Genomic DNA, 27,809 nt, shown 5'->3' with positions numbered 1-27,809 from the left:
AAAAAACACAACAAAAAGCAGAAGAAATATAGGCAACTACTGTTGAATGATGATGCATGGAGGGGAGTGTAATCCTTGCAATGAAATGAAATACGATGTTCTCCCGTGTAAACTATCACTCGGTTCACAATAACAACTTAAGAAAAAAAAGAGTAACCCTTGTCCATGATGGATCAGAAATGTCCTTCACCACGGGCAGTCTGAGAAGCACCGGTCCACAGGGTCAAATCTGAGCTTCCTCGCATGGGGAGGTCCTTCAGAATCCGGCTGTGGCCCACTTCTCCAGCCTCAGCCTCCCTGTGCTTGCCACTCTCCCTGGAGGATACCCATGCTGTCACCACACAACTCCTTCCCAGGCCTCAGAGACTTCATGCTGCCATGGGCTTCTCCGCTGGCAGTCTGTAATGTTGGACAAGCTTCTGTTCCGCAAGTGAGACCCCTCGTAGGTCACCACCTTGACTCCACATGCGGGGGGAGCCCCTCCTCCTCTGGGGTCTATAGGCACGGGAGTTGAAATACCTCTGGTGCAACTTTTGTCTTCCTACTGGATCCCCAGAGTCTAACAGCCAGGAGGGGCTCCGTGGAGGGCCTGAGGCACCCAGCCCTCTGACTGGGTGTCTTTGGAATCTCTGAGAAACACAAGAGACTTGACTTCACCTTTTCGGGATGTGTCATCTGTCACTCTCACCAACGCCCCGGCAGCAGGTTCCAGTTCTAGTTTCTGGCCTCGAGCTGCTCTCTTCTCTTTGCCCTCCTGCCTCTGAGGCAGGGCGCAGGTTCTAGAAGACCTCGAGTTGTCTTCAGAGGCTCAATGGAAACATGACAGGAGGAAGTTGTGAAAAGTAATGACGCTTTGTGAATCGTTTTAGTCTTGTTTTCTCTTGAGGAATTTTCTAGGTGGAGAATTTGCATCATCTACCTTTCCACTTCATTGCTCAGAAAAGTGTTTATTTCCTCTCTATTGTTTTGGTGAGCTGAAAATTAAATTTTATGAGCGAGGCTTGTTTCCACTTTTGAGTAGCTCATAAATGTGGGTTCTGTCTCTTTTGTAATTTGCTTTTTACCCTCTGATTTAAGTATTTTACATCTTAATGAATTTATTAATATAATTAGCCTTTTTCATTAAAAAAGTAATACAAGTACATTTAAAAAAAAGAAAACTTGACATAAAGGTTAATAAAAGTGTGTTATCTATGAAGGTCACCACTATTATAATTTCTTCATTTCATGCCAGAAATGCTCTGTTTCTCTGTAAGCATATTGTTGACATTCTTCTTTATTACATAGATGGAAGTGTACCGTATGGACTTTTTATGCCCTTTTTACTATTATTATCACACATCAACATCTAAGCCCATCACTATCTAGTTGATTCCAACTTGTAGTGACCCCACTGGACAGTAAAATTGTCTCATAGGTTTCCAAGGCTCTAAAGCTTTATGGAAGCAGACTGTCATATCTTTTGCTAATTCATTTTTTACAGTTCCATCGCATTCCAATTGAATGTGGTTTACTGTTTATCGTGGGGAATGTCTAACATATCCAAATGCAAAGATAATGGTGTAATGAACTCCATGTACCCATTTTCAGCTTCAACAAGTACCAGCTCTGGTCCAGTCCTGTTCACCTGTACCCTCCCCTCAAGTGCTTTCTTCCTGTGGGTTTGCTTCCAAGTAATCCCTCCACTATTTGGACAGTTGCCATGTATAGTGGTGTGGATTGAAGTCTGAGGAGTAGTCTTTGCAGCCTTGCGTGGTGTGTTTTGGAATCTAGTTGTCATTGTTGAAATACCTGGAGAAGGCACTTGACTGTGACTTAGTTATTTGTCCCTTTGTTCATCTTTGGGTGTCTCTCTGGGTTGCTGCCACTCCTATTGCCTGAGAATGGATTCTGTGAAAGCACTCCATCCTGTGAGGCATTTGTGCTGAGGCCTTAGCATTGAACTGCCTTTTCCCTCCACTTTCATTCCTTCACTATTGTTTACAGCATTCAGCATGCACTTTTAGGTCTGAGTTACATCTGCCAAACTGAAGATGGCGAAGCGCACGGGAGAATTCAGCCGCCTTTAGTATGGACAGTTTTCCAGATGACTTTGGTATTTTCACTCGATGGTCTTTGTCAAAATGACATTTTGTGACCTACAGAGGTTTCCTCTGCGGAAACCTGTCATCTCCTTTCTCCTTTCCCAGTTCTGATGAGATTTAGTTTGAGGAGCTTTTGATTAGGTGTCCCCTTTTAAATGCTGTGCTCATGAAAGCCGGCCTTTGAGAAATATTTGAGACTTTCTACCTTACAATTTGAACAATGCGGTGGCTCTAGAGGATAAGCACTGGACTGCAAGCCACAAGGTCGGCAACCCGAGTCCTCTAGTAACTCTGTAGGAGAAAGATGAGGCTCTCTGCCCCCACCGAGATGTGTAGCCTCGGACACTCTATACAGGGTCGCTATGAGTCAGAAATGACTTGAAGGCACTGACCAACCACCACCTCCTTACATTGTACTTAAGGAAGTTTAAGGTGTCCGGATGAGCACTGGACGGCTAACCTAAGGTTGGCAGTTCAAACCCACCAGCCACTCCTTGGAAACCCTATACAGGGTTGCTAGAATGGGAACCTACTCCACGGCTCTCAACAACAAACAAAGTTTCGATTCACGAAGCGCCTTGCTTCTTGAGGGAAGGAAGGAGCTGCCACTGGAGAGAAAGAAGTATTTCCTGATTTTGCCACTAAAATGCAGGAAACATATTTGAGCCTTAAATTCTGAGGCAAGGGAGGGTGAACAACTGTTTCTGCCAATAATTTCTATAAAATTCAGTATTAGAGCTATAAGCATATTCTAGAAGAAATGGCAGTTGATTACCACTTTTCTACTTTTATTGCTATCTGTCCACTAGGATTAAAATCTCCATGTTATCTTTTAACCCATTCCTTTTTTTCACTAAGTTTATCTGGTCAGGAATAAGCCTTATTTTTTCCCCTATTCCTCCCCCATGTCTCCTGCCCCTTCTCTGGCTCAGACCCACCTTTTTTTTTAATGTTTTCTTGTGAATTATGTGATAGTTTGTTTACATGGGAGAGCATTAGTTTTACATTCATCCTATCATATATTGTTTCATTGCCATGGTTACAATCCCCTCCATGCATCATCAACCAACCAAAGTGTATAGCCTGCAAGCCTGCACCCCAGTTGTCAGCACACAGCCCCTCTCCCTCTCTGGGTTTAAAGTTCCCAGTCATTCCCTCTCTCCACGTCATTGTCTCTGCCTCATCTCCAGCGCCATTGCTTCTCTGGGTAGGGTCCCGCTCTCCACTCTTCTCCCTTGATGGTCCCAGGGACCTCTGCTCCTAGACTGCAAAGTTAATCACTCCCCTCCTTGCTACAAAATGGCTACCTTTACATTTACAACCCTCACAATCAGTCCTGATAACAATTATTCACTATTGTATCACAAGAGACCTATCTGCATTTCCTTTCATCAGCCCCGCCTAGACAGACTGGATACTACTCAGTGGAGATTCTACCTTCCTCCACACCCTCTGGATCTAGGCTCCTTCTTGAAAGCTTGTAAGTCCATCACTTCTTGCCTTTGTAGCCACTCACCCCCCCACTTTGGGTAGCCAGTGTCCAAGTTGCCCATCCCTGTCTACTTTGTGTATGGAGGGGGTGGGAATGATATTTGCTGTAAAGATTCATTCTGTCTTTTGAGCTACTGCATCCATAGGTGTAGGTCAAGTTCATCAAATTGTATCAGATTACTCTTTTTTCCCTCTTCTTTTTTCTTCTAGATGAGCTCTGATAATCCAGTTATTGAAGCCAGGTCAAGTGTGGGTATTCTTGTGCATATGCCTTCTCCACTCTAGTCCTCTGTGGCTATGTCACTGACTCTGGACCCAAGAGTTCTCAGGTCTTGCCACACTGCTGGCCAACCAGGTCTCCACCCGGGTTCGCAGGAGTCTATTGAACGTTGTAGGGCTTATTAGCTCGTAGCTTCATTGCTGTTTTTCCCTCACTTCCCCTTATCGGTGACAAACGTGGTCACCAATCAGAGCGTGTATTCCCATTGAGTCTTAGTATTGGAAGGGGGTTTGCTCTGAGGGGACCCGACCACTTGCCTTGATGTCTCCTGGGTGAGCAACTTTCTTGTTCTTATAGTAAATTGTTGGACTGCCTATATTGTTTTATATTTTTCCTGTTGGTCTTCCTTTCAAGAAGTTTTTTCTGTTCTTCTAGCTGCTCCAGGCTGGTCTGCTTGTCATTTCAAGTGGAAGTTTCCTGCCTCTGAAGATTCTGGATGCTGTTCAGGATTCCACCTGTGGCCTTATGTAATGCAGAGGCTCCACAGGAAGCCTCCTTCATTGGGCACATTGTAGTCCCAGTTTAGGTATTCCAATCAGCACTGTGAGCGAATGCACCAGACTGCAAAGTCGTTTGAGCTGCAAGGTCAGTGGTTCAAGCTCACCAGCGGCTCCTTGGAAACCCTACACTGGGCCACTATGGGTCAGAATCAACTCAATGGCACTTAACAACAACAACATAGGCAGAAGACGGACTTACAAGCTTTCTATGGTGATATTTATGGCTATTCCTTTCTCTCCCCCTCAAGTGTCTATTTTATAATGGTATGCAAGGGAAGCCAAGATTCAAAAGATAGCCAAGCATCTTAACATTATTTCCCCCCTTTTGCCCATTCCAACCATGTCTCAATCCCTATATCCCAGAGCCCTGTTGTTCCAAGGTTGTGCATACATCATTCTTTACCTCTGTCCCACTTAGCCCATGCAGACCTGCCTCAGACCCATCTTACTTGAATCACCTTCCTCATTGCCCCTGGTGGTTCCTTTACGTCTACCTTCTAGTTTACTTTGTACCCCGATGCCCACCTGTCTAACCTTCTATCCACAAGATTGTGTCACATTCTCATTTTCTCAGAAGCCTCCAGTTGATCCCTAGTGCCTACCACATCACAGGTAAAGCTTTCAGAACTTGCCCTGTAGAGTCTCACTGCCTACTGTCCAACCTTATCAGTATTGCTACTCAGCGGAGTGCTTTCCAATGTGTGCCTGTGTCGTGATCCCCACAGACAGAGTAATGGCCCTTCACTCATGTTGTCTTCTAATCCCCATACTCAGGGCAGCTATCTTTATGACATCTTGCCTTCCCTGAGTATATTCCAGGCCTCACTGAACCCACACCTAGGAAGTCCTGTGGTACCTATGGTCTATAGCGCACGTTTTAGCGCACGTTTCATTATATACTGTCTCATAGATGGTAGCTTTATAAGCTCCTTTGTTTATCCCACACAGCACTTTGCAGCAAGCCAAGCTGATAGTCGGTGTCTGATATTTGTTTTTTTGAGATGTGGGTGGCAAATCTCAACAGATAATTACTCGTAGTAGGGTTGACAACCTCCTTCTTGAAAAGAAAAAGGAAAGAAGGAGGCCCCTAGACATTGGCCGTATAAGGATGCTTACGAGGAGTGTAGAGCAGCTGGGTTTTCATTGTTTTGATCTTAAATGCCTTTGAAAGGTCATTTCAGATTCCCGGCTAGAGGTTCAGGACTAAGGAGACACACACTCACACAGTGCAGTGAACGTCTCTCTTGAGCTAGTCTCCCAGCCAGTAGGGCAGCGGGTCATCTCTGCCCAGTGTGTGGGGGTCAGATAGGACGACAAGCTAAGTGGAAGAGAACAGAAAGGCCAGCGTTCATCTAGATACCACCGGCGAAGCATGTGTTCCGGAAATACCGATGATCATCTGGGGTAGAGAACACTCTTGTAAGGTTCCTTAAGTTCCAGTCAAATGAGCAACCTGTTCTTGTGGCTTCTGTAATCAAAGGATCTTATTTCTTCCTACGTGGAAGGAAATCTGCCCAGAGCTACCTCCAGTGAGAACACCACCAGTCCTGAACTCCAGCTTGAAACGATGATTTTCTTTCATCAGAGATGCATTTTTGTTCTGTCTGGCTGACTGACTACCTCATTGTTGCCCCCTGGCCCTTCCTGATTCTGATAATGTGTGTTAAGAAAGCTCATGTTGAAACTGACTGGGGGCTTCATGCTTCCAGGTGGATTTCCCTTCAGCCTCTTTGTGCCCTGTGAATGCATAAGGTCAGGCTCTTCAAGATTTTACTGCAGTTGAGAGCAGGAAGAGCAGGCCTTTTGCCTCAAACGATTGGAAAGGTTTACCTTAAGTAGCTTTCCTATCTGCTGCTGCCTTTTGTTTTGTTTTAAAGTTTTCATTTTAGAAACGAACATGCACAAAAGAAAAGAGCCTCTGACCATGGAGTCCTCACTGGGCCCAGCGTGAGCCACACACGGCACTCCTTCCCAACCTGTTCAGTTATTTTTCAGTGAATGCCATCATATTTTATCCATAAATCCAAATAATTTTCGAGTGTGCATGAACAAAGAGTTCTATGTTTACTCAGCTCTTGTTAGCTTTCATAACATAGGGTTCTGTGTGGAAATGTCTTTTTCATTAGGGAAAACTTCCTTGAATGAGTATTCCACATAGAGTATTGAATATCTTCAATTATTGATTTGCTTTCATTCTGCAGACAGTATTACCGACTAAGTACGGAGGAGCAGACCTGGCAGCAGGTACACAGGTGTGCACCCTGGTTGTTCATTAAACGGCATAAACACTTTACACATTAAACTATATGTAAACAGTGTACTGCGTTAGGCCAGTCTGCTGCACGTGACCTCTTTAAAGTGTTCAAGAACAAGGATGTGAGTTTGAAGAGTAAGGGGCACCTGACCCAAGCCATGCTATTTTCAGTACCTTCATGTGCATGTGAAAGCTGGACAGTGAATAAGGAAGACCATAGAAGAATTGATGCATATGAGTTGTGTTGGAGAAGAATATTGAAAGTAGACTGCCAGAAGAACAAACAAATCTATGTTGAAAGAAGTACAGCCAGAATGCCTCTTAGAAGCCAGGATGGCCAGACGTTGTCTCTCAGATTTCGGACATGTTAATCAGGAGGGACTAATCCCTGGAGAAGGACATGGCTTCGTAAGGTGGAGGGTCAGCAGAAAAAGAGGAAGCCCCCCAACATGATGGATTGGCACAGTAACAGCAGTAATGGGCGCAAATGTAACAACGATTGTGAGATAGATGCAGGGCCGGGCAGTGTTTTGTTCTGTTGTGCGTAGGGCCACTATGAGTGGAAAGTGACGCAAGGCCACCTAACAACAGCAATGCTTAGCTTTATGCATTTTTCTGTGTATATTGCACAGTCTACAAAATACACGGTCCTTTCCTCTCAAAGGGCTTTAGATTCAATCCCATCCCCCAAATGTTAGAGAACTAGAGAGGACACATACAATTAAGTACCCATCCCTTGAGAAATGTGAGGGTTACAAGAGTACATGCCAAGGGCTGTGGACAGTCAGCTTCTGATTTCATGGAGAAAGGGACATTTGACCTGACCTCGAAGGATGAGCAGATTAAGATAGATGGAGATGGGACAGGTAGAGATGAGCAGACACCAACGTGGAAGCTTGAGCTACGTTAGGAAGAGGTGTGATTGAGAGAGAAGAGTGGAGAAGGGTTGGCTCAGGTTTTGGAGAGCCTGAATGCTTAGGCCTGCGGTCTCCAGATTGTATGCTAAGGGGACCTGGGATGCCACAAAGAACTCACAGAGACACTGATACTCAACAGTGTCCGATACCATGCAATCCACTAGCTTGAGCTAGGTACCATTTCCGCATTAGATTGAGCGGCATTACTTTTAGTGATATCATCGCTTTGCGTAGCTGGGTTTTTGGCAGTTGTTGTATTTAAATAACACATGAAAATCTATGTGGAACAGTAATAATAATACTGGTATCCTATCTGATTATAATGTATACATGTGCAGCACCCAACAAATACACTGTCCTGTTAATAATTGTGACTATTTAAGAATAAAATACTTTCTGTTTATGTGTAGTCCCCACCTACCCAATATTGCTACTAAGTTGTTATGAGCTAAATGCTTGTTAAGTTATTAGTACTTATCTGTTTAATAAATGGAACTGTTAGGTACTTCTTTTGGTTGGGGACTCTATGAAAAAAATTAGAGACATTAAGAATGTTTGAGACCATCTGACGTAGGCTATAGAGACAGAAGGTATTCAGTAGGCAGAGGGGAGTCAGGGTAGGATTTTATGTGGAGGAAAGACCTGAACAGATTTGCCTTTATCAAGCCAGCTCAGGCAGTAGGTGGAGGGTGTGGCTACAGGAGCAGAGCGCTGAGACAGGGGCTGGTTAGGAGACTGATCTGAAGACCAGTGACCAGTGACAGTGATAAGGAAAATGGAAAGGAAAACCTAGATTTTGAGAAGTGTTTAGTAGGTCAAATCTTACAAAACTTAGCATCTAATTAAATGTCTGAGAAGGAGACTTAAGAGAAAGGGAGAGTCCAAAAACAACCGTGTGTGACTTGGCGGGAGTGGGATCAACCAGCCAATCTAGGGACTATAAAAGAAAGAAAAGCAGGTTCAAGGGGACATGGCATCAGAGGTGGAGTTACCCCAGGTTGTTAAGTGCCATGGAGTTGGTTCTGACTCATAGTGATCCTGTTTCTGAGGAGCAGCTAGTGGGTTTGAACTATTGACCTTGCAGCTCACAGTCCAGTGCTGGTCCTACAGCGCCACACCAGAAGTTAGAGATACCCCATGGTGGTGGTTATGTCCTGTGGAGTTGGTTCCGTCTCATAGCGACCCTGTACAGGGTTTCCGAGGCTGTAACCTTTACGGGAGCAGAGAGCCTCATCTTTCTCCCATGGAATGGCTGGTAGTTTCTAACTGCTGACCTTGAGATCAGCAGCCTAATTCATAACCACTATAAGCAACTGGAAATGGAACTGGGGGCATGGACTCCAAATAAGAGCATTGTCAAATTCCATGTGAAGATATCTAATAAAAAGGCTTTGGAATTGTTAGATTAGGTCACCAGAATGTGGCAGTGGAGGTTGTGACCTTATTTTGAAGGTCTCATTTGATCTGATTCAGAGGACAGGGAGTGGAAGAAGGTAGACCAGAGGGTCAGAGCAGTGGTTTTTCCAGCCTCAGAATCACCTAGCAAGTGTTTCAAAAGAAAATTGTCTCGCTCTCCCTGTAGAATCATTGTTTTTAAAACTCCAATGCAGCTTTTATACGCTGCTGGTCGATATGTAGAATATTACAATCACTGTGGAAAACTGTTTAGCAGTTTCTTGTAAAGTCAAATGCAAAACAAAAAAGGACCAAGTCATTCCATTCCTAGGAATTTTCCCAAGAGAAATGAAATCATAGCTCCACATAAAGACTTGGGCACAAATATTTATAGCTGTTTTTTTTCACAATAGTCCCAAAATGGAAACAATCCAAATACCCATCAGCAGGTAAATGGATAAACAAATTATGCTCTGTCCATACAGTGACGTAGGTACTACTCAGCACTGAAGTCCTGGTGTCACACTGCAGAATAAGCGCCGGACTGCAAGGTCAGAAGTTCAAACTCATCGGCTTCTCCACAGAGACCCTATACAGGATCGCTGTGAGTCAATCAACTCAATGGCACTTGACAACAAAGAAGAATAAAAGCAATGAAAGATGATTGAACTGTACCACGTGTAACAATATGGGTGAATTTCAAAAACAGCTATGTGAAGAGAAAAGCCAGGTACAAAAAGACTACCTACTATAGGATTCCATTTGTGGATTTTCAGAACTGACAAAGCAGATATATGAGTGGTTGTCTGGAGTAGGGGTTGGGGGTGTTGACCCTAAAGGGGAAAACATTTTAGGGTGATGTAAGTGTTCTATATTGTGGTTACACAGATATATATGTTTGTCAAGATACATGAAGCTATTAACTTAAAAAACAGATGCAATTAGGAGAGAAAAGAAAAGCAAGTTCAAAAGAGAGAGGGGTACAGAGGGGAAGGAGCTAGCCAACCAGATGGGAGTTGTTGAAGATCCTTGGAGACAAGAGTACCATCTGGGAGCTCTAGATAGGAGCAGAATAAAATTATCTCCTAATTACTTGGGGCCCAACTGTCCATAGATTAGATATATAGTGATACCCCTACAGATAATTGTAGGTTTTCCCCCACAACCTCAGTAGAGGTAATGGATTGGTAGCTCGACCCTGGGTTGAGGTTTGACAGAGCATATCTGCTTGATTATTAGATGTGATCAATGATGGATAGCTGCAGGAATGGAAGCAGGAAGGAAAGTAGTTTATTGGTTACTCTGTTCAACAAATATATTAAGCACCTAGTATGCACCAGGACTAAGGTGCACCTGACCCAAGCCATGGTATTTTCAGTAACCTCATATGCATGTGAAAGCTGGACAGTAAATAAGGAAGACCGTAGAAGAATCGATGCTTTTGAGTTGTGGTGTTGGAGGAGAATATTGAAAGTGCCATGGGCTATCAAAAGAACCAACAGATAGAGAAGAAGTGCAGCCAGAGTGCTCTTTAGAGGCCAAGATAGCCAAACTTCGTATCTCATACTTTGGACATATTGTCAGGAGGGACCAGTCGCTGGAGAAGGGTATCATGTTTGGTAAGGTGGAAGGTCAGAGAAAAAAAAGGAAGACCCCCCAACGAGATGGATTGGCCAAGTGGCAGCATCGATGGACTCAAGCGTGGCAACAGTAGTGAGGTTGGCCCAGGATTGGGTAGTGTTTTGTTCTGCTGTGCATAAGATTGCTATGGGTCGGTACCGACTCAATGGCACCTAACAACAACATGTACCAGGAACTATTTTAGATCTAGGGATATAACAGACAATAAAAGATAAATCCTGGTGTTGACACTGCAGGATCAGCACTGGACTGCATGAGAACCATAAGGTTGGTAGTTCAAACCAACCAGCTGTTCCTTGGAAATCCTATACAGAGTCACTTGAGTCGGAACCAACTTGATGGCACTTAACATCAACGTCAACACAGAGCTCACCATAGCGAGCGTCAACATGAAATCAGTGAAATACACAGTACTTCAGAGAAAAACCAGACAAGGAAACGGGGTAGGAAATTCCTGGGGGGTAGAGGGTTGTCTGGGACATCTCTCTGAAGTGGATGGTAACATAAGTTAACATTGTATGAAATTTGATCAAAGACCTGAAGGGGATGAGAGAATGCCCTGTGGACATGTGGGGGAGGAGCCTGCTTGACAGAGGCACCAACCAATACAAAGGCCCTGAGGCACATGTACTGGTACTAGGAATCCAGGGCTGGGATAGAGTGAGGGGGGAATAGTGGGAGATTGTTACAAGGTGATGGGAGGGCAGGATTGTGTGGAATTTGTAGGCCACGCTAAGGAAGTTGGTCTTCACTGAGGGATTCTGAGAGACTGAGGAGCATCATCTGACTCAGCATTTTTAGGAGGATCACTGTCCTTTGTGTTAGGTGCTGACTTTTTGTTTTTTCTTCTTTTCATTTCTTGTTTATCTTTATTAATAGAAATGACAAGTGAGAAGCAATTCCCTGTTCACAAAATGTGCGACAACAGATGTCACACCCTCCGTCAGGCTAATTCATCTGGAAGTCATCTGCCCTTCAAACAGGATGGAGGGCATAGAAAACACTGAATTTAAAAATCCACCAACATGGAAGGGCACTGACTTGTAAAGTCTTGACAAATATTTAATCCTTATCTAATCCACACAGAGAAGCCTCGTGAGAATGGATACCATTATCTCCATTTTTTTTTTTTTTTCCTTTTCCTTTCCTTTCTTTGTTGTTGTTGTTGTTAAGTGCCGTCGAGTCGGTTCCGACCCATAGCGACCCTGTACAGGGTTTCCGAGGGTGTAAATCCTTACGGGAGTAGAAAGCCTCATCTTTCTCCCGCGGAACGGCTGGTAGTTTCGAACCGCTGACCTTAAGGTTCGCAGCCCGATTCGTAACCACTACGCTACCAGAGCTCCTTACTAGTGAGGAAATTGAGGCTTAGAGAGATTAAATAACCGCCAAGGTCCTTTGGAGTCCTGGTGTGGCGCTGCAAGCTAATGCGCAGAGTTGCAGAGTCTGTTTGAACTGCAAGGTCAGCAGTTCAAGCTTACTGGCTGCTCCTCGGAGACCTTATACAGGGTCCGCTATGGGTTAGAACCGATTCGACAGCCCTTAATCACAACAGTGAGGTCACTAACTGGTGATGGGCAGAGCTAGGATTTGAGGTTAGGTTTTTCTGATTCCAAAGACCGCACAGACAAGAAGAAAAGGGAAGCCTCAAAAGATGAAGGGTTTCAATGCTGTTGAAAATACTGTTGTTGTTGTTAAGGGCTGTCGAATTGGTTCCAACTCATAGCGACCCTGTATAGGGTTTCCAAGGAGCAGCTGCTGAGTTTGAATAGTCAACCTTGCAATTCAAATAGACCTTGCAGTCCAGTGTTTCTCCTACAGCGCCACCCCAGGAAGAGGTGCTGGGAGTAGGAAACAGAATAATGATTGTTATAGAAACAGGCCACAATGGTTAGCTAGGATGGCATGGGTTGGGGAGAAATGAGCCAACAGCATAGTCGGAAGCTTGGTCATCTTCTAGGAGAACGGTGGCTCTGCTAACAAGATAGGGTGTTCAAGAGTAGACGGGGAAGAAAGAGATGGAGGCCGTGACTTTGGACAAGTGAAGTGGAAATGCTGATAGGAAATCCAGTGGAAACATCCAGTTGGTCCCTAGAGCAGAGATGGAAACCTAGAGTCTGCCCCGTGTGGTTATGGGTATACTCTCTGAGAGAGAAGGATGAGGTTATGAGATAAAAACGATCGCTTTTTCATGTTGGGCTTTATTGCACATTTTCAGATGATGTTTTTTAGGTTTTATTTTGTGGATTTTTCAGATATTTTGATCTTGAGCCTTTAGGATTATGGAAGTTGTCAAGAGTATGTAAAGTAATAATAAAAGGGCTGCTCAGGGCTCCCATTTCTCATCTTGTGACAGTTACCCTCAGTCTGCTATTTCTTGTTTTATCTGTTCCCCCATACCATTCCCCAACCCCCGTAGTACTGGACTGGGAACCACAAGGTCGGCACTTCAAACCCACCAGCTGCTCCTTGGAAACCAGAACCACTTGACAACAACATAGTATACTAAAGCAGATCTCAGATTCAAATGATTCTATAAGGAAAAAAGCCTACAGAATAGGTCATTGTCCCTGTAACCTCAAGCAGGCTCTGAGAGTTGTACCGTAATAGCTGTGTCTTTCCCACCCTACAACTTTGTAGGAGTTTATTTCAGTGTCTTATTTTACTGAGTGGATGGGAATGCTAAGATCAGAAGGTCCCATTAACAGAGTTTGTCTCCTGCTGAATCCCAGAAAATCATGGTTTGTGGACACAGGGGTGATCGTTTCAGGAACTTCCCTGTCTGCTGCTATGTCCTGTATTTAACTGGGACCTTTCTGGTTTCGGATACATATTTTGGATTCAAGGCCTCAGTGTCTGAAGACTAGTCCATTTGAGCGAGCAAACGCAGTACCTCCAAGATAAGCTTCTGAACAGGATGCTGAGTACTGCTGGTCTCCATGCCTCGTTTCTGGTGAACTGCTAGAATTGACCAGTGGCCTCCCCCTCTGTCTTTATCTGTGGCTGAAACAAGTGAAAAAGATGCCTTTGCTACTGCTGTGTTTTCTTTGGAGTGTGCAATCTTGCTTTTTCCTGGCTTTGCATACTGCAGGGCTGCACTGAGGTAACTGGGTTGTAATTGCCCCTTGCCTCGTCTGTTTCAGTTGGACACGTGTCATGTGCCTTTATTTCCTGTGTCTTGCATCAGTCTGTTTGTTAGAGTATACTGAGAGGTGATTAATGGGAGAGAAAACATATGCTTACTGACTGCTAGTTCCTCCTCTGCTTCCGAAAATGTTTTTGGTTTTAGTGAATTGTTTGTTTACTGCCCACAGACTACATATGGTACGTGCACTTCTGCTGTTGTGAACACTGTGTGCTGTCACATGGGAGCTGGGCTGTTAAAGTCAACATGCGATAAAACTTGAAAGACTTTCCTGCATCTGAGGATCCTGGGTGGCTAGGAGTACTGGTAGCTGTCATCAAAAGCCAAGCCTGTGGACTCTGGGACTCTGTACAGAGTGTCTTATTACAGTGTTTGCCTTCCTTTACCCCCAGCTTTGAGACACCGTGGATGTGTAGCCGCAGGGTTTTGGTGACTGGAAATACTCATAACTGTGCAGTCTCTTAAGGAACCCTGGTGGTACTGTAGGATAATCACTGGACTGCAAGTCTGGCAGTTCAAACCCACCAGCCACTCTGCGAGAGAAAGATGAGGTGTTCTGCCCCTGGGAAGATTTACAGCCTCCTTGGAAACCCTATACAGCCGCGCTGAGTCGGAACCAACTCGGTGGCAGTGGGTTTGCTTTTGGTTTGGTGCAGTCTCTTGCCTGTGGATTTTCTATGGTCTGCTGTCAGTGTTCATGTGTGTGCCAAACATGGAATCAGGAGCTTTCTGTGGATGTGTGCCCAGGATAATCTAGCGCAGGAGAGATGCTGTCATTTTTGGCTCCTGCAAATGGACTTTGATGGACTTTGAGAAAAGGCTTTTTCCAATTTAAAAAGTAATACTTACTCTTACAGAAAGGAGCTCTGGTAGCATAGTGGTTATGAATCAGGCTGAAAACCGCAAAGTCAGCAGTTTGAAACTACCGGGCGTTGCACTGGAGAAAGATGAGGCTTTCTGCTCCGGTAAAGATTTATAGCCTCAGAAACCTTGTACAGGGTCACTGTGAGTTGGAACCGAATCCATGGCACACAACCACCACCACCACTCTTACAGAAATTTTGAGAAATATAGAAAAGTATAAATAATATCTATATTTCCAACTAAGACAATTTATAGTGAACATTTTCTTTTCATCTGTTTTTTTCAATATACACTGAAGAAATTTCCATCGCAGCAGTAAGACATTAGTATATTACATAGTACAGACTTACATTAGTATATTACATAGTACAGTTACATTAGTATATTACATAATACAGACTTACATCGGTACCTTGTTTTTTTTCTGAATATAATAGCATGAAGATTTGTATGTGTTTTAGAGCTGTGTAAGTGGATATTCCATACGTTAGCTGTATTATTGAATATGACCATAGAGGCCATTTATAATGTTACTGTGAATATCTTTGTACAGAATCATTTTCTGTCTCTTGAATTATTTTTTAATTTAGATTTTATACAAATAGAATTAATACATCAAAGGGAATCCAGGAAGTATACACTTGAGGGCTTTAAGATCATCATGTTGCTACTCAAAAGGGTAAATTACATTTACCACCCAATGTAATTCTTAACAACAATAAAAAAGATTCTTAAGCCATAGCTTTACTTTTCTTAATGGGAAGATCTGGTAGCAGTCCAGGTATCTGACAAGGTGAGGATTTGGGTTTTAAAACTCCAAGATGTATCAGGTGGTGATACTCTGGGCCATGGTCCGACATACCTTATCCACCATGGGCTGTGACTGACTCTTCATCGAGTTTCTGCAAGTTTCTTGACAGCAGTTCCATTCTGCTATCTGGTCTCTGTCTGGTCTCAGTAAGTGGTAAGAGCCTACACTTGTGTCTTTGTGCATGCATGTCTTCTAGAGGACCTTCATCTACACTGTCCCATCTAGGCCACTCTGAGTTGTTAGTACCATTTGTGACGTGGTCCAGAAATTCTGTTTTAGAGTCTGATGATGTCCTTGTTGTCTTTTTTGCACAGATCCAGTCCTGCAGGTACCAACACACGTTGAAGAGTAAGTTTTCTGATTTGCTTCAGTCCACCCTTTAATTTATTTTCTTCTTTATTCAGTCAATATTTATGAAGCTGGTTTCAGAAAGTACATATATTTCATAAGTATAACATAATGAGTTAGGACACATGAAGTCTTATAGGTGCTATTGTAGAAGTCAGGCAGGAAGATGGGGGTCAGTCCCTTGGGGATGGCGGAGGGGGTCATGGTACTAAAAAGTGTATTTGAGATGAAATGTAAGTTGAAGTTTGAACTTAAACTTCCAAAGCCCTCAGAAGGGGTTGAGTCTCAGTGCTCTGTCCCTTTTCGCTGCGTTAAACCTTAGGGAAGAACCTGGTACTAGAATGTGTGGGTACAAGTTGGAGGTCACCTGGAAGTGTGTCCTAAGTAGAGAAAAGACTCAGCAAGGGCTTTCTGAGTGACTCCAGTTATAGTTCAGTCTTTACCAGATCACCTTCATTCAGTACAGTCACATGGCATCTGCTTCATGGGAGTCTCCTCATGAGAAGCCTCCATCCATCTTCTTGGCAGAGTCTCTCTGATGTCAGACTTTCAGAATCTGTCTTTGATTGCCTCCAGTTTAAAAATAAATGTTCACTGAAAATGAAAGATGGATTTGCTCTGCCATATGCTACTATTAAATGTTGACTTTCTAGACACAGCTGATGTGGAGATGTCACAGTAGGCTTGCTGGTTCTTCGTCACTCATGTTCCCTTCACCCAGAGTGCTTTAACTGTTGTTGATGGACTTTTCTATGGTTTTGTGCTTTTTTTTCCATTCAAGTGTAGTACACCCCATCACGGGGGTATTCTCTGAGGTGAAGAGAGAGACTGTTGTCTTAGACAGAGCCCACCAACCTCTCCCATCCCCCCTTGCCATTTTGTACTGTGCCCTGGGCTCTAATTTATCATTCATACTTACTGCTTAATCTCCAGGCCTGCATTCCTCCCAGATCCCAATGATGGCAGCTTGTATACGCTCGGGGGCAAGAATAATGAAGGCCTGACGGTAGGTGTATTTAGTTTCTGTCTCTGCTTTGGAGGTTCTAGATCAGTGGTCCTCAACTGTTGCTGCACATTAAGACCATGTGGGAGCTTACAAAATATTCATGGGATTTTGATGAGGCAGTCTGGAGTGGGGGCTGGGCACCAATATATTTTCAAAGCTTTCTAGAGGAGCTCTTAAATGTGAAAACAGAATTCAGAAACACTGATGGAGACTATCGGGTTCTCAATGGAACATAATTTAACACTTCCTTCAGGAAGAGGGTTCACACTGACTAATCATTCTCAAATCGGAGGATAGCGGGCTATACGAGGAGCTTGAAAAAGTTAATGGAAGAATTCCATTTCTCACACATATGTCCCCTTGGGAGCAAGGCATGTGCTGTTCCACCCCCACCTCCATCTGAGCATCCCAACCAGTGCTTCTCAACTGTAATAACCTGGGAATTCTAAAAAAATACTGAATCTAAGTCCCAACTCCAAAAGCCACAATTTAATTGATCTGGGTTGTGAGGATTTTTAAAAAGCTTCCCAGGTAAGAGAGTTTAAGAAACAGTTCCACACCTGTGGTCACCTATTTATGACAGAAGTGACGCTGCAGTGCAATAGAGGAAAGGTGATGTTCCAGGAAATAGCGGAGTCAGTGGGAATATCCACATGGGAAAAGCGTCTCTTGACTCCTATCTCACACCATACTTAAAACAGTCAGCTCCAGATAGATTGCAGATGTAAATGGGAAATGTAAAACAATAAAGCTTTAAGGAGAAAGAAGTAGTAGAACATCTTCATGACCTCAGAATAGGTAGAGATTTCTTAAACAGGATACAAATTTGTATATTGAATTATATTAAAAGTAACAACTTTCCTTCACTAAAGAGTCCACTAAGAGAATAAAAGGCAAGCCACATTCTTCCCAGTACATGCACGTATCCAGCTTAGAATTCATATTCAGAATATGTAAAGAGCTCTTACAGATCATTATAAAAAGAGGCAGCCCAATAGAAACATGGCGAAAGAGGATATCTACATGGTCAGTAAGTTTCACTCACCTTTAGGGAAATGCAAAGTCAAATCACAGTGTCATACTACTACTTTCCCACCAGAATGGCTAAAATGGAAAAAAAAAAAAGAAGAAGAAGAAAGAAAATGGATGTTGGTGGGGCTCTGAATGAAGTATCCAGAACTCTGGTTGCTGATAGCAGTACAACTTGGTACAACCCATTTGGAAGATATTTGGCAGTGTCTACTGATGCCTTTTTGACCCAGTAATTCCTTCTGAGACCCACAAAGAGAGGGATTGACACAGGGGCTGCAGCAGAGTCCAATCATAGGACCACTTGGGAGGCTGGTGCAGGACTGGGCTCCGTTGGATTCTGTTGTACGTAATGGGATCACACTAGGGGAGGTCAGCTCAGCGGCACCTAACAACAGTTCCTTCCTAGGGGTTATATGCTCACCCAGAAACACGCACTAGAGAACATTGCAACACTATTTGTAATAACCCAGATGTGAAATGGGTAAATAAATTATGGATTCGCTACACAATGGGATTCTTTACAGCAGTGAGAATGACCAGCCCACAACTCTCCACAGTAGTATGGGTGAATCTCATAAACATAATGTTGAGCCAAAGATGACAAAAATGGCTACACACTGAATGATTCATTTATATAAAGTTCAGAAACAGGAAAAACTAGTCTCTGCTGTTTTGAAGTCAGGATAATGACTACCCCGGAGGAGGGAAAGAGGGGGCTTTCAGGCTAGAAATGCTATTTCTTCACTTGGATGCAGGTGGCGTGGGTATGTTCACTCTGTGAAAATTAACTGAGCTGTACACTTATGCGTGCTTTTCTATTTGTATATTATGCTTCAGTATAAAGTTTTCCACTCTGAAAGGGATTCTAAAATACCTTTGTTTGAAACAAATGGGAGGAGAAGGGCAAGCCATTTGTAAAACTAGCTAGCTTCCCCCTAGTGTATTTCATCAACTTCTCCGTCTCTCCATGGTTTCTCTCTACATTTCTATTTTTAAAACCACAAACCTGTTGCCATCAAGTCAATTCAATTGATAGTGAGCGGGTAGGACAGAGTAGGACTGCCCCACGGAGTCTTCAAGGCTGTCATCGTTACACTCCCAAGGAGTGACTGGTGGCTTCGAACTGAGAACTGTGCAGTGAGCGGCCGAGTGCTTAACCACTGTTCCACCAGGGCTCCTTCACATGACCATTGTCTCCATTTGTCCAGCACTTGGAGTTGACCAGGCGCTGTGTTGGCTGGTGTCCTGGCATGTCTCTGGAATATATGTGTCATCTCCATGTTGTTGTTGTTAAATGCCGTTGAATCAGTTTCGACTCATGGTGACCCCATATTAGAGACGAGGAAACTGAGCCTGGAGACAGGAAGAATACTCAAGGCCAAAGCTAGGAGCCCAGGAATTGGGACTTAAAGACATCTACCTTCCCAAGGTCCCTGGGTGGCTCACTTGGCTGCTACTGAAAGGTTGAAGGGTTGAACCTTCATCCACCCAGAAGGTCCTCAGAAGGAAGGCCTGACTCTCTGCTCTGGAAAACCCTCGGAGTTTTGCACACGTGTGGTTGCCGTGAGTCAGAATCGACCCACTAGCAACTGGTTTGGTTTGTTGTTTTGTCTCCTACCACGAGCCTGCACACCATCTCACGTTGGGGTTTAGCATCTCCAGAAACAAGGTGCAGGCATCCCAGTTTAGACCTTGAATTGGGAGACTTCTTAAACAGCGTTCAGCAAAGACCGTTGGACTTCAAACTGAAAGACTTGTAACTGCTTTCTGATTCTCAGAAACATCTGGCAAAAACCCAGTCATTACAGCTTCGCTGTGGCATTTTTCCGATCCTAAGGCTTAGGATGACAGGAAAATCCAAATGATTGACTTTCCTCCTCAAGTTCTGTTTATTAAAGTTTGAGAGGAATTTTTCTTTCTTGGAGAACAAGGTGACAGACACTGTTGTAAAAGTCCAGAGTTTCTGCAGAACCAGATATCAAGAGCCCAGAACATACCATAGAACAGTTTCAAGAACCCAGAATGTTCCCAAAATAAACTATTCTGAAACGAGCATTAACCAAAAGAACCGGTCAGATGTCAGCTGTCGAGTTAGAAGAATCAGTTTTATGATGAAATGCAGCTGAAACATTTAGATTCCTCTGGGTTTCTCTTCCTGGCACTTACCGTAACTTCCTTCTTAATACCCAAACGCTCGGGGTTTCTTGTTTTTCAATAGAGAACCACTGACTTGAAGGAAACAGTAAAACTTCTTTTCCACCTCAAACTCCTGCATTGTCTCTGCCAAGACGTCTCCTTTCCCTCGAAGTCTAAGCTGGGCATGGGGTTGCGTCTCCTCAGAATGAAACTCAGAATTGCTTTACAACCAATCTGAAAAAGCACCTGCAATTCGACTCAGGCTAACTATCTTGGGGTCAGTTTTCATCCACACTAAGAATGCCAGAGATTGTGTAGCACTCCAAAGGTGTGTAACTTCAGAAAAGATGTGTGTCAGCCCAAAAGCTCTGTGGGCAGGAGATCTTCAGGGCTTCTAATGTCGATGGAGGCTACAGCGCACAGGGGCCTGGGAACCTAGGGCTGCTCAGGCGTGGTGTGGAATTCTGGGGCACCCTCTTCTCTTTGAAAAGCCATCCCTTCAAACAGCTCCCATCTGCCCTCTACAGTGCTTCTCTGTGGCAAAGCTGGGTAGAAGACTGCAAAGTAAAATTGTCCTCAGTTCACAAGACTTCCTTGACTTATATTTTCTTTGTTTTATTTTATTTTTTTAAAGAAACTTCCCTTTACCATCCCAGAATTGGTGCAGGCCTCCCCATGCCGAAGTGCCGATGGAATTCTCTACATGGGTAAGCATTCCCGCTTCTAACAGCTTCTAACAGGAGATGCTTCCCTGAGAATCTCCTCCATAGTCTGGGAAGAGGCCTGGCTGAGAGAGAGGTGTGTTCTCTCCTAGGCCAACCCTTCTGGGGAAACGGCTTTTCTTCCTGGGTTGTGCTGTGGATGCTGTTTTCCTGTTCTCGCCAGGATTGGCTGACCCATTAAGAACACCCCCCACCCCCCTTTGGGAGCTGAATTGACACCCAGAATACGGTTACTCATTTAACAGGCTCCTAGCAATTTAAAGATTGCAACATACCCAGCAGCAATCGGGTGAAATATAAAATGAATACAAACGTCTGAGCCAAGGAAGGGAAGCCAGGCTCTGCCTATTAATTATAGAGCTTTCTTCGTATTTCCTGCTATCAGAATTTTCGATAAAAACAGCGCTTAGCAACTTGCCTAGATAAGCTGCCTTCATACCAGTGGGGGTCACAGCTTTCACTGCATCAGATCACCTACTTTTCTTTGCCCATGTTGCTGCCAAAATGTCAATAAAAATGCATTTGTGACACAAAGGAAGGCTGTCTCTATCTTGAAATCTTGGTGGTAACCATACCCTATATTTATACAGCAGCTTGCTTTCTGAGGAACTGAAAGTGCTTATTACCTATTCATACCTCAGAAGCTGAACGTATATTTCTGGGTCTCAAGTGCCAGCAGGATTTTAAGTGTTTGCTAAGCACACGGGGGGGGGGGGGGGGACAGGAAGTGACCAGCATAGGCTTCCCCTCTCCTCTGGGCCTGAGTTCCAGAAAGAACTCAGTAAAGTTGGACCATCTGTGTCACCATGTCCTCCTAATCATCCAGCTTCTTCGGACCAGTCATCATTTGGGGCTCTCAGGGTGCTGAGACCTCCTATCTGGAGATGAGCACATTCACTGAGAGGTATTTCTGTTTTGTGAGGTATGGCTGCAGGTCAGCTGCATCTTCTAAACATATTGTCCAAGGTTTCTTTTTTCAGTGGACACTTGGAAGCAGAGTAATGAGATGCTAGTGAAGATCAGAAGGCATGTGAACTTGCTAAAGCTACACTTGGTTCTCCGGGTATGGTGCTGTTGGACCTGCACTTCATGTGGCTGGTGCCCAGTTCCAACATGAAAGTCATAGCTGGATTTTGCAGACTGTCACTGTCTCAGAGTGACCAGATGGTAGCCTGCAGATGGAAAGGCGTCACAGTCCCTGCTCTTTCGTGGCGCTTCACTCCATTTTCACATCTTTTTCAGTAGAAGATTTTCTCATTGGGAACAGAAACTTAGGATCCGTGGACAAGTGTCACACATATAAAAGAAGCATGAATGTTATGTGTGTTAGAACCAAGTGTGTTGTTGTAGGTGCCTTCTTTGAATCGATTTTCAACTCATGGTGATGCAAAATGTCAAACTGCCTTACAGGGGCTTCTAGGCTGTAATGTTTACAGGAGCAGATCCACTGGGTGGGTTCCAACTGCCAATACCTCAGCAACACAAGTGCTTTACCATTGCACCACCAGGGTTCCTTAGAACCAAGTGTCCTCATTTGTTACGTGCTGTCAACTTGGTTCTGACTCATATTGACCCTGTTTAGGGTTTCCAAGGAGCAGCTGGTGGATTTGAACTGCTGTCCCTGTGGTTCACAGTCCAGTGCAGGTCCAAACAGCACCACACCCGGAGAACCAAGTGTACCTTTAGCAAGTTCACATGCCTTGTGATCTTTACTGGCATCTCATTACTCTGCTTCCAAGTGTCCAGTGAAAAAAGAAACCTTGGACAATATGTTTAGAAGATACAGCTGACCTGTAGCCACACCCTACAAAACAGAAATACCTGTCAGTGAATGTGCTGATCTCCAGATAGGAGGTCCTGCTGCAGGCTCCTGGCCTCAGGATGTCTTGGTGGATGCCCCATAGATGCATATGCTTTGAGTTTTCCTAATGGAATTGTTTGGCTTCCACCTATTCACACCTGTTTATCAGCTGACCACGGTGAGGGATCTGGCCCTGGCTGGGGAATAACCTACGAGCTGGGGGCAGGAACTCAGAAGACTTTGGCCTCATTAGTGACAGGCTGCAGCCAACTCCACTGGCCAGTCATGGGCATCAGCTAATTATAATCATCAGCAGCCACTGTAGAGTCTCTTTACATGTGGGCTAATTAGTAGGGATGTTGAGAAATATGAATGGTGGTTACCAGAGAGATGAGCCGCTGGGTGAATTCCCACATTTATATAGATCCCATATGCATGGGAAAAAAATTGTCCTTTACAGGCAATAACTTTCTTATTTAAGACCACTAATCAAAGCAATAAAATTTCACTTGGAAGGTTGGAGAACTTTTGAAAAAAAAAAAAAAACTATGATTAAGTACTTGGCAGCTAATCAGAAGGTTAACAGTTCGAATCCACAAGCCACTTAGTCGGAGGAGAAATATGTGACCATCTGGTTCCATAAAAATTTACAGCCTTGGGTAGACCTATAGGGTCTAGAGGAACAGGATCAATTTGGTGGCAACAGGTTTGGTTTGTGTGTATGATAAAGATTATTTGGTTTGGAGGACTTTTTAATGCCTTGATTAATAAGTTATTTTAAGGCCCAGTGGTTCCCTGCAAATATTATTTCCACATTACCATTGACATTGTCATCTTTACAACATCATTGAAAGGTCTTGGGTACCAGGTGAATTTCAAGCCTGCCTCTCTTGGCCCAGAGAATATCTTGGGCTGCTGGTTTGGTGGTGAATTTTTACCCTTGTAGGACAGGTGTAAACAATAGTGTATGTATCCTTGACCTTCCAGGTAAAAAGCAGGACATTTGGTATGTTATTGACCTCCTGACTGGAGAGAAACAGCAGACTTTGTCATCGGCCTATGCAGAAAGTCTCTGTCCATCCACTTCTCTTCTGTATCTTGGGCGAACAGGTAAGAGAGGAGCCTTTGATTGTGTACAACTTGTCTGTGCCCACAGAGATCTGCAGTCATAGCTCCAGGTTCATTCAGCAGCCAGAGCCATCTTCTCCAAACCATTACCTTGGTAAGATCGGCTCTCCCTGCATCTCCCTCATGTATACATTGTCCAGCCTGGATCCACTCTCTGCAGCTCCAGAACCAATGCCCTCTTCTTTCACAAGTCTGCTCAAAAGTCCCTTTGTCCGTGAAGCCCCTACCCCAGCCTTCCAGCTCCCCGTCCTGCCCAGGGACACTCAGAGCAGTTTGTCTTGAGTTAGCAGCCAGCTTGCTGCCCGTCACTGTCCCTGTACTCGCGTGATGAATAGCACGCTCCACACCTCTGTGCTTCCTCTTTCCTACCTCTCTTCTCAGCCCTGCTTCTCTTAACGTGTGTCCCTGTTGTTATTAAGGCCCGTCAAGTCGATTCTGACTCCTAGCAACCCTGTATAGGGTTTCCAAGGAGCAACTGACCTTGCCGTCAGCAATCTAGTGCTTATCCTACAGTGTCACACAGACTTATGCATTTATTTAACTATTTTCTACCTCTCCCCACTAGACTGTCAGCTTGCTGAGAGCAGGGATTTGTCTGGTTCCTCTGCTGCACCTTCACACCATGCACACCACCAGACACACAGTAGGTGATCAGATATGGGACTGGGTGACTGGTAAGCCCTTTACCACAAGAATCTGTCCACTTCATTTTTATGGGCTCAGCATCTGACAGTGGATTCAGTAAAAAGTGTTGAGTGACAGATAAAACAAAGCTAAAAGGGCAGTGAGAAAACATTTAGAAGCGGGAAATTACATCAGAAACCTGGGAAGAAATCATTACAGTTGAGCACTAAATATAGAGATCAACACTCAGGTAACCAAGGCTCAGAGAGAGAGCTCTCTTCAGGTGTTGTGGGAAAAGGTGCCTTTTTAAATATCTGTGAAAAGAATCTTGGACTCTGTAGCAAGCAGCTGGCTGGGCTCTCTGGTAGTTAGGAGGAAGGTCTATACTTAGATTGCAGGACCCACCCCTTGGTTCCCCCACCTCCACCCCATGGAAATCAAGTATTCCAGCTGCAGTGAAGGCTTGGGGTTTGTTTGCTTACTTTTTCTATCATGTACAGCCTCACAGCAGTTCCAGCTTCTCCTAGGAATAAAACCTGAGCTTTTCAGCTGGAGAGGTGGTACTTGGCTGGAGTTGGATGAACTCTCTGGCATTAGATGGGATGTGTGTGCATAGGTGTGTAAAACTCTTGTTTTTTGGATCTGTTGCTGCATAACAAACCACCCTAACTTAGTGACTAAACACCCACTTTATTGCTCATGATTCTGTGGGACAAGAATTCAGGAAGGGCTTAGCAGGGATGGCTGTCTCAACTCCATGTGGTGTTGGCTGGGCTCACTCAGGTCTTAGACTTTGGTTCACCTCCAAGTGGCCTTTCTCCACACAGATAGTGTGGATTTATTTACATCAAGATGGGTTTCCTCTTGGGGAAAAGTAGAAACTAAAATGCCTTGTAGCTCCTGGCTCAGAAGTCCCAGAGCTTTACTTCCTTTTGATCTGTTGGTCGAAGCAAGTCGCAATGCCAGCCCAGAATCAAGGAGGCGGAGAGAGATTCGGCCTCTTGATGGGAAGAATTAGTGGTGACCTTTTTCAGAAAATCTGCCGCAGCCCTCTCACCTGCTGATATGAAGCTGCTTCAGAAAGTTGGAGGGAAAATGGAATGAAAAGAAGATGGAATTTTTCCACCAACTTTTTTAAGCCCCCTCATATACTCAGCCTCCCCACCCCCAAGACTCCCAAAGTCTAATTATATGTAGCATCAGTTTCAATATCCAGTATCTCTTGATCTAGATCAGGTCTGGAGGTGGGAGGGGTTTCCTGTGGATCTAGATATCTGGATATCCCCAGTCTATTCCCCAACCCAGTGTACTTTGATGAGACAAGGGCAGGGCAGCAGCAGTAAAAGTTCACATTTAAAAAGGGAAGAAGAGAGGTCCCTAGCAGTCACTGGGCCCGAGTCTTTCTGCCTTCCAGCTAAGCATGGGTTTTCAGGTTCTCCCGCTCCCAGTCATTGATGAAGGCCCAGTTTACCCTCTGAGGTTGGTTCTTGCTTCTGCTCTCAGAGAATGCCATACTTCCCCATTAGAAATGACTAGTGCTTTCTCATCCTGTTCCTTGTGTCAAACTGTAGTCCAATCCACTAGATAAAAGCTATACCCACAAATCTCTGAGTCGGGCCCCCTCTCTCTGGATCTCGAGAACGCTGTGGTACAATACTCTTCTGCTTCTTACAGCCCTTCTTCCCGAGCCGACACGTTTTATGTTGTTGTTGTTCAGTGCCGTCGAGTTGGTTCTGACACATAGTCACCTAGTATACGGTTTCTGAAGAGCTACTGGTGGGTTTGAACTGCTGACCTCTTGGTTAGCAGTCTGGTGCTTATCCTACAGGTCACATGAGGACTCCAGCAAGAGGTTTTATGGAGTTCTTTAAGTATTTCTCAGATTTCAAAGAACCATCTTTTTTGACTGGTAGCACCCTAAGCCTGATTTTTATGTTGAGGGTCTTTTTCCAGATGAAGAGATAGTCCTGGACCCTGTATCCCATTGCTGGGGATCTCACAGCACCCCTGGAGGACAGAGCAGCACGGCCCCATAGGGTTTCCAAGGCTAGCATCTTCACAGAAGTAGACTGCCTCGTCTTGCTCCCTAGGAATGCCTGGTGGGTTTGAACCACCGACGATTTGGCTAGCAGAGGACACTTTGCCCTCTGTGCCACCAGGGCTCCTTGGGCCCTGTATCTTTTTTTTTTTTTTTTTTTTCTTCTTGAGCTTGTTTCCCTTCTGAAGTCCAGTGGTGGAACTACCTTGGTTCCCGGGTCTCATCAGTTTTCTGCCTGTGACCCCTTTTCCATCTCCCCTTTTAGAGGAAAACACTTGCGTTTTCCTTCTGACAGGTTTCTGCCTTATACAGATTCTGACTTTTGCGGATTGTTTACTGTCTCACACACAGCAAAGAGAAACTACTGGCACTTTGTGCATCTGTGTGGAAATCTCTTTAGCCAGACCCACAAGTTCACCAGCTACTCTGTGTCTTGGCCGAGTTGCTGCAAGCAGCAGTCTTCCTCACTGCGCCCGCGTGGCCTGAGCTGCTCCCCTCATTTTGCTTCCAGTGGCCGTTTCCTTCCTTTCTGTCTCCACCGACAGTGCTGTGGTCGCCACCCAGTCTCCTTTCTCCACCTGGACCCAATATCAGCATCTTGTGTTTTAAGCTTCCATTAGGGCACTTCCGAATACCAATTTCTACGATCAGTTATCTGTTTCTGTAGAACAAGCCACCCCAGAGCATACGTAGCATAAAGCTACGGCCATAAACATTGCTTATGTTTCTGTGAGTCACAAGTCCAGGGAGGACGCAGGGGTGGCTCATCTCCACTCCACATGCCTTTGGCTGAGTTCACTCCTACGTCTGTGACTTCAGTTCTGTTCCACGTCCTTTCACTTTCCACGTGGACAGCTTGGACTTTCTTACGCACAATTCAGAGAGGCTTTGTTGGTTATGCTGTAGATAAAGTCTGCATCTCAGTAGGTGCCATGGCCCACCTGTGGTAATGGGTTTGGTGTGTGTTCCCCAGAGTACACCATCACCATGTATGACACCAAAACCCGAGAGCTCCGGTGGAACGCCACCTACTTTGACTACGCAGCCTCGATGCCCGAGGACGACATGGACTATAGTAAGTGCTTCCAAGTCAGCTTCAGAAGTCTGGGCCAGTATGTTTGACCAGTGAGGAAACAGTCATTCCAAACAGCAGAATATTTGAAGACACTCTCCGTCACCAGACTCTGGACTTTCACTGGGATGATAGTAAATACTCCAGCAGTCAATGCGGCAAGGGCCTGGGTGAGAAGTCTTGGAGGGTAGCTGAGGGAAGGGCGGGTACAACCTAGGAGTCCCTCTGTGTCAAAGAAGGAATTCACTACAAGCCCATGGAAAGTAGAGTAAAACATTAACACATGATGTGAGCAACTCCATCCAGAAGGCCCCTCTAAGTGTGACTTAGCTCCTGCCCTATCTCTAGTTAACCTTCCCTCAGCTCACGTAAAAACTAAAAAGCCACTTTGTCACCTCGACACTGGTGTCTGAGCGTCTGGTGGAAATCTCTGCTTGTTTCTAGTGAAGGACCGCGGGTGTTCTCATTTGTCTATGTTTAAGCACCCCCTTTCTGAACCAGATGTAGACAGTCTTTCAGCTTG

The 27,809-nt window shown here is 44.6% G+C and overlaps 1 protein-coding gene across 1 annotated transcript in view; it reads left to right on the top strand.

Moving 5' to 3' along the window:
* Positions 1-27,809, top strand: part of ERN1 (endoplasmic reticulum to nucleus signaling 1) — a 96,717-nt gene that overhangs the window by 44,850 nt on the left and 24,058 nt on the right. The window contains exons 3-7 of the mRNA XM_006833582.1: positions 15,694-15,727; positions 16,661-16,733; positions 20,536-20,608; positions 23,412-23,534; positions 27,188-27,289. Of these exons, the coding sequence (XP_006833645.1) occupies positions 15,694-15,727; positions 16,661-16,733; positions 20,536-20,608; positions 23,412-23,534; positions 27,188-27,289 (405 nt within the window). The remainder of the gene's footprint in view (positions 1-15,693; positions 15,728-16,660; positions 16,734-20,535; positions 20,609-23,411; positions 23,535-27,187; positions 27,290-27,809) is intronic.

This window comes from Chrysochloris asiatica, unplaced genomic scaffold, assembly GCF_000296735.1.
Source record: "Chrysochloris asiatica unplaced genomic scaffold, ChrAsi1.0 scaffold00007, whole genome shotgun sequence".
In the NCBI taxonomy this organism is placed as follows: domain Eukaryota; kingdom Metazoa; phylum Chordata; class Mammalia; order Afrosoricida; family Chrysochloridae; genus Chrysochloris; species Chrysochloris asiatica.
The sequence above is the reverse complement of the archived record's forward strand: the minus strand, read 5'-3'. Positions and strand labels throughout refer to the sequence as shown.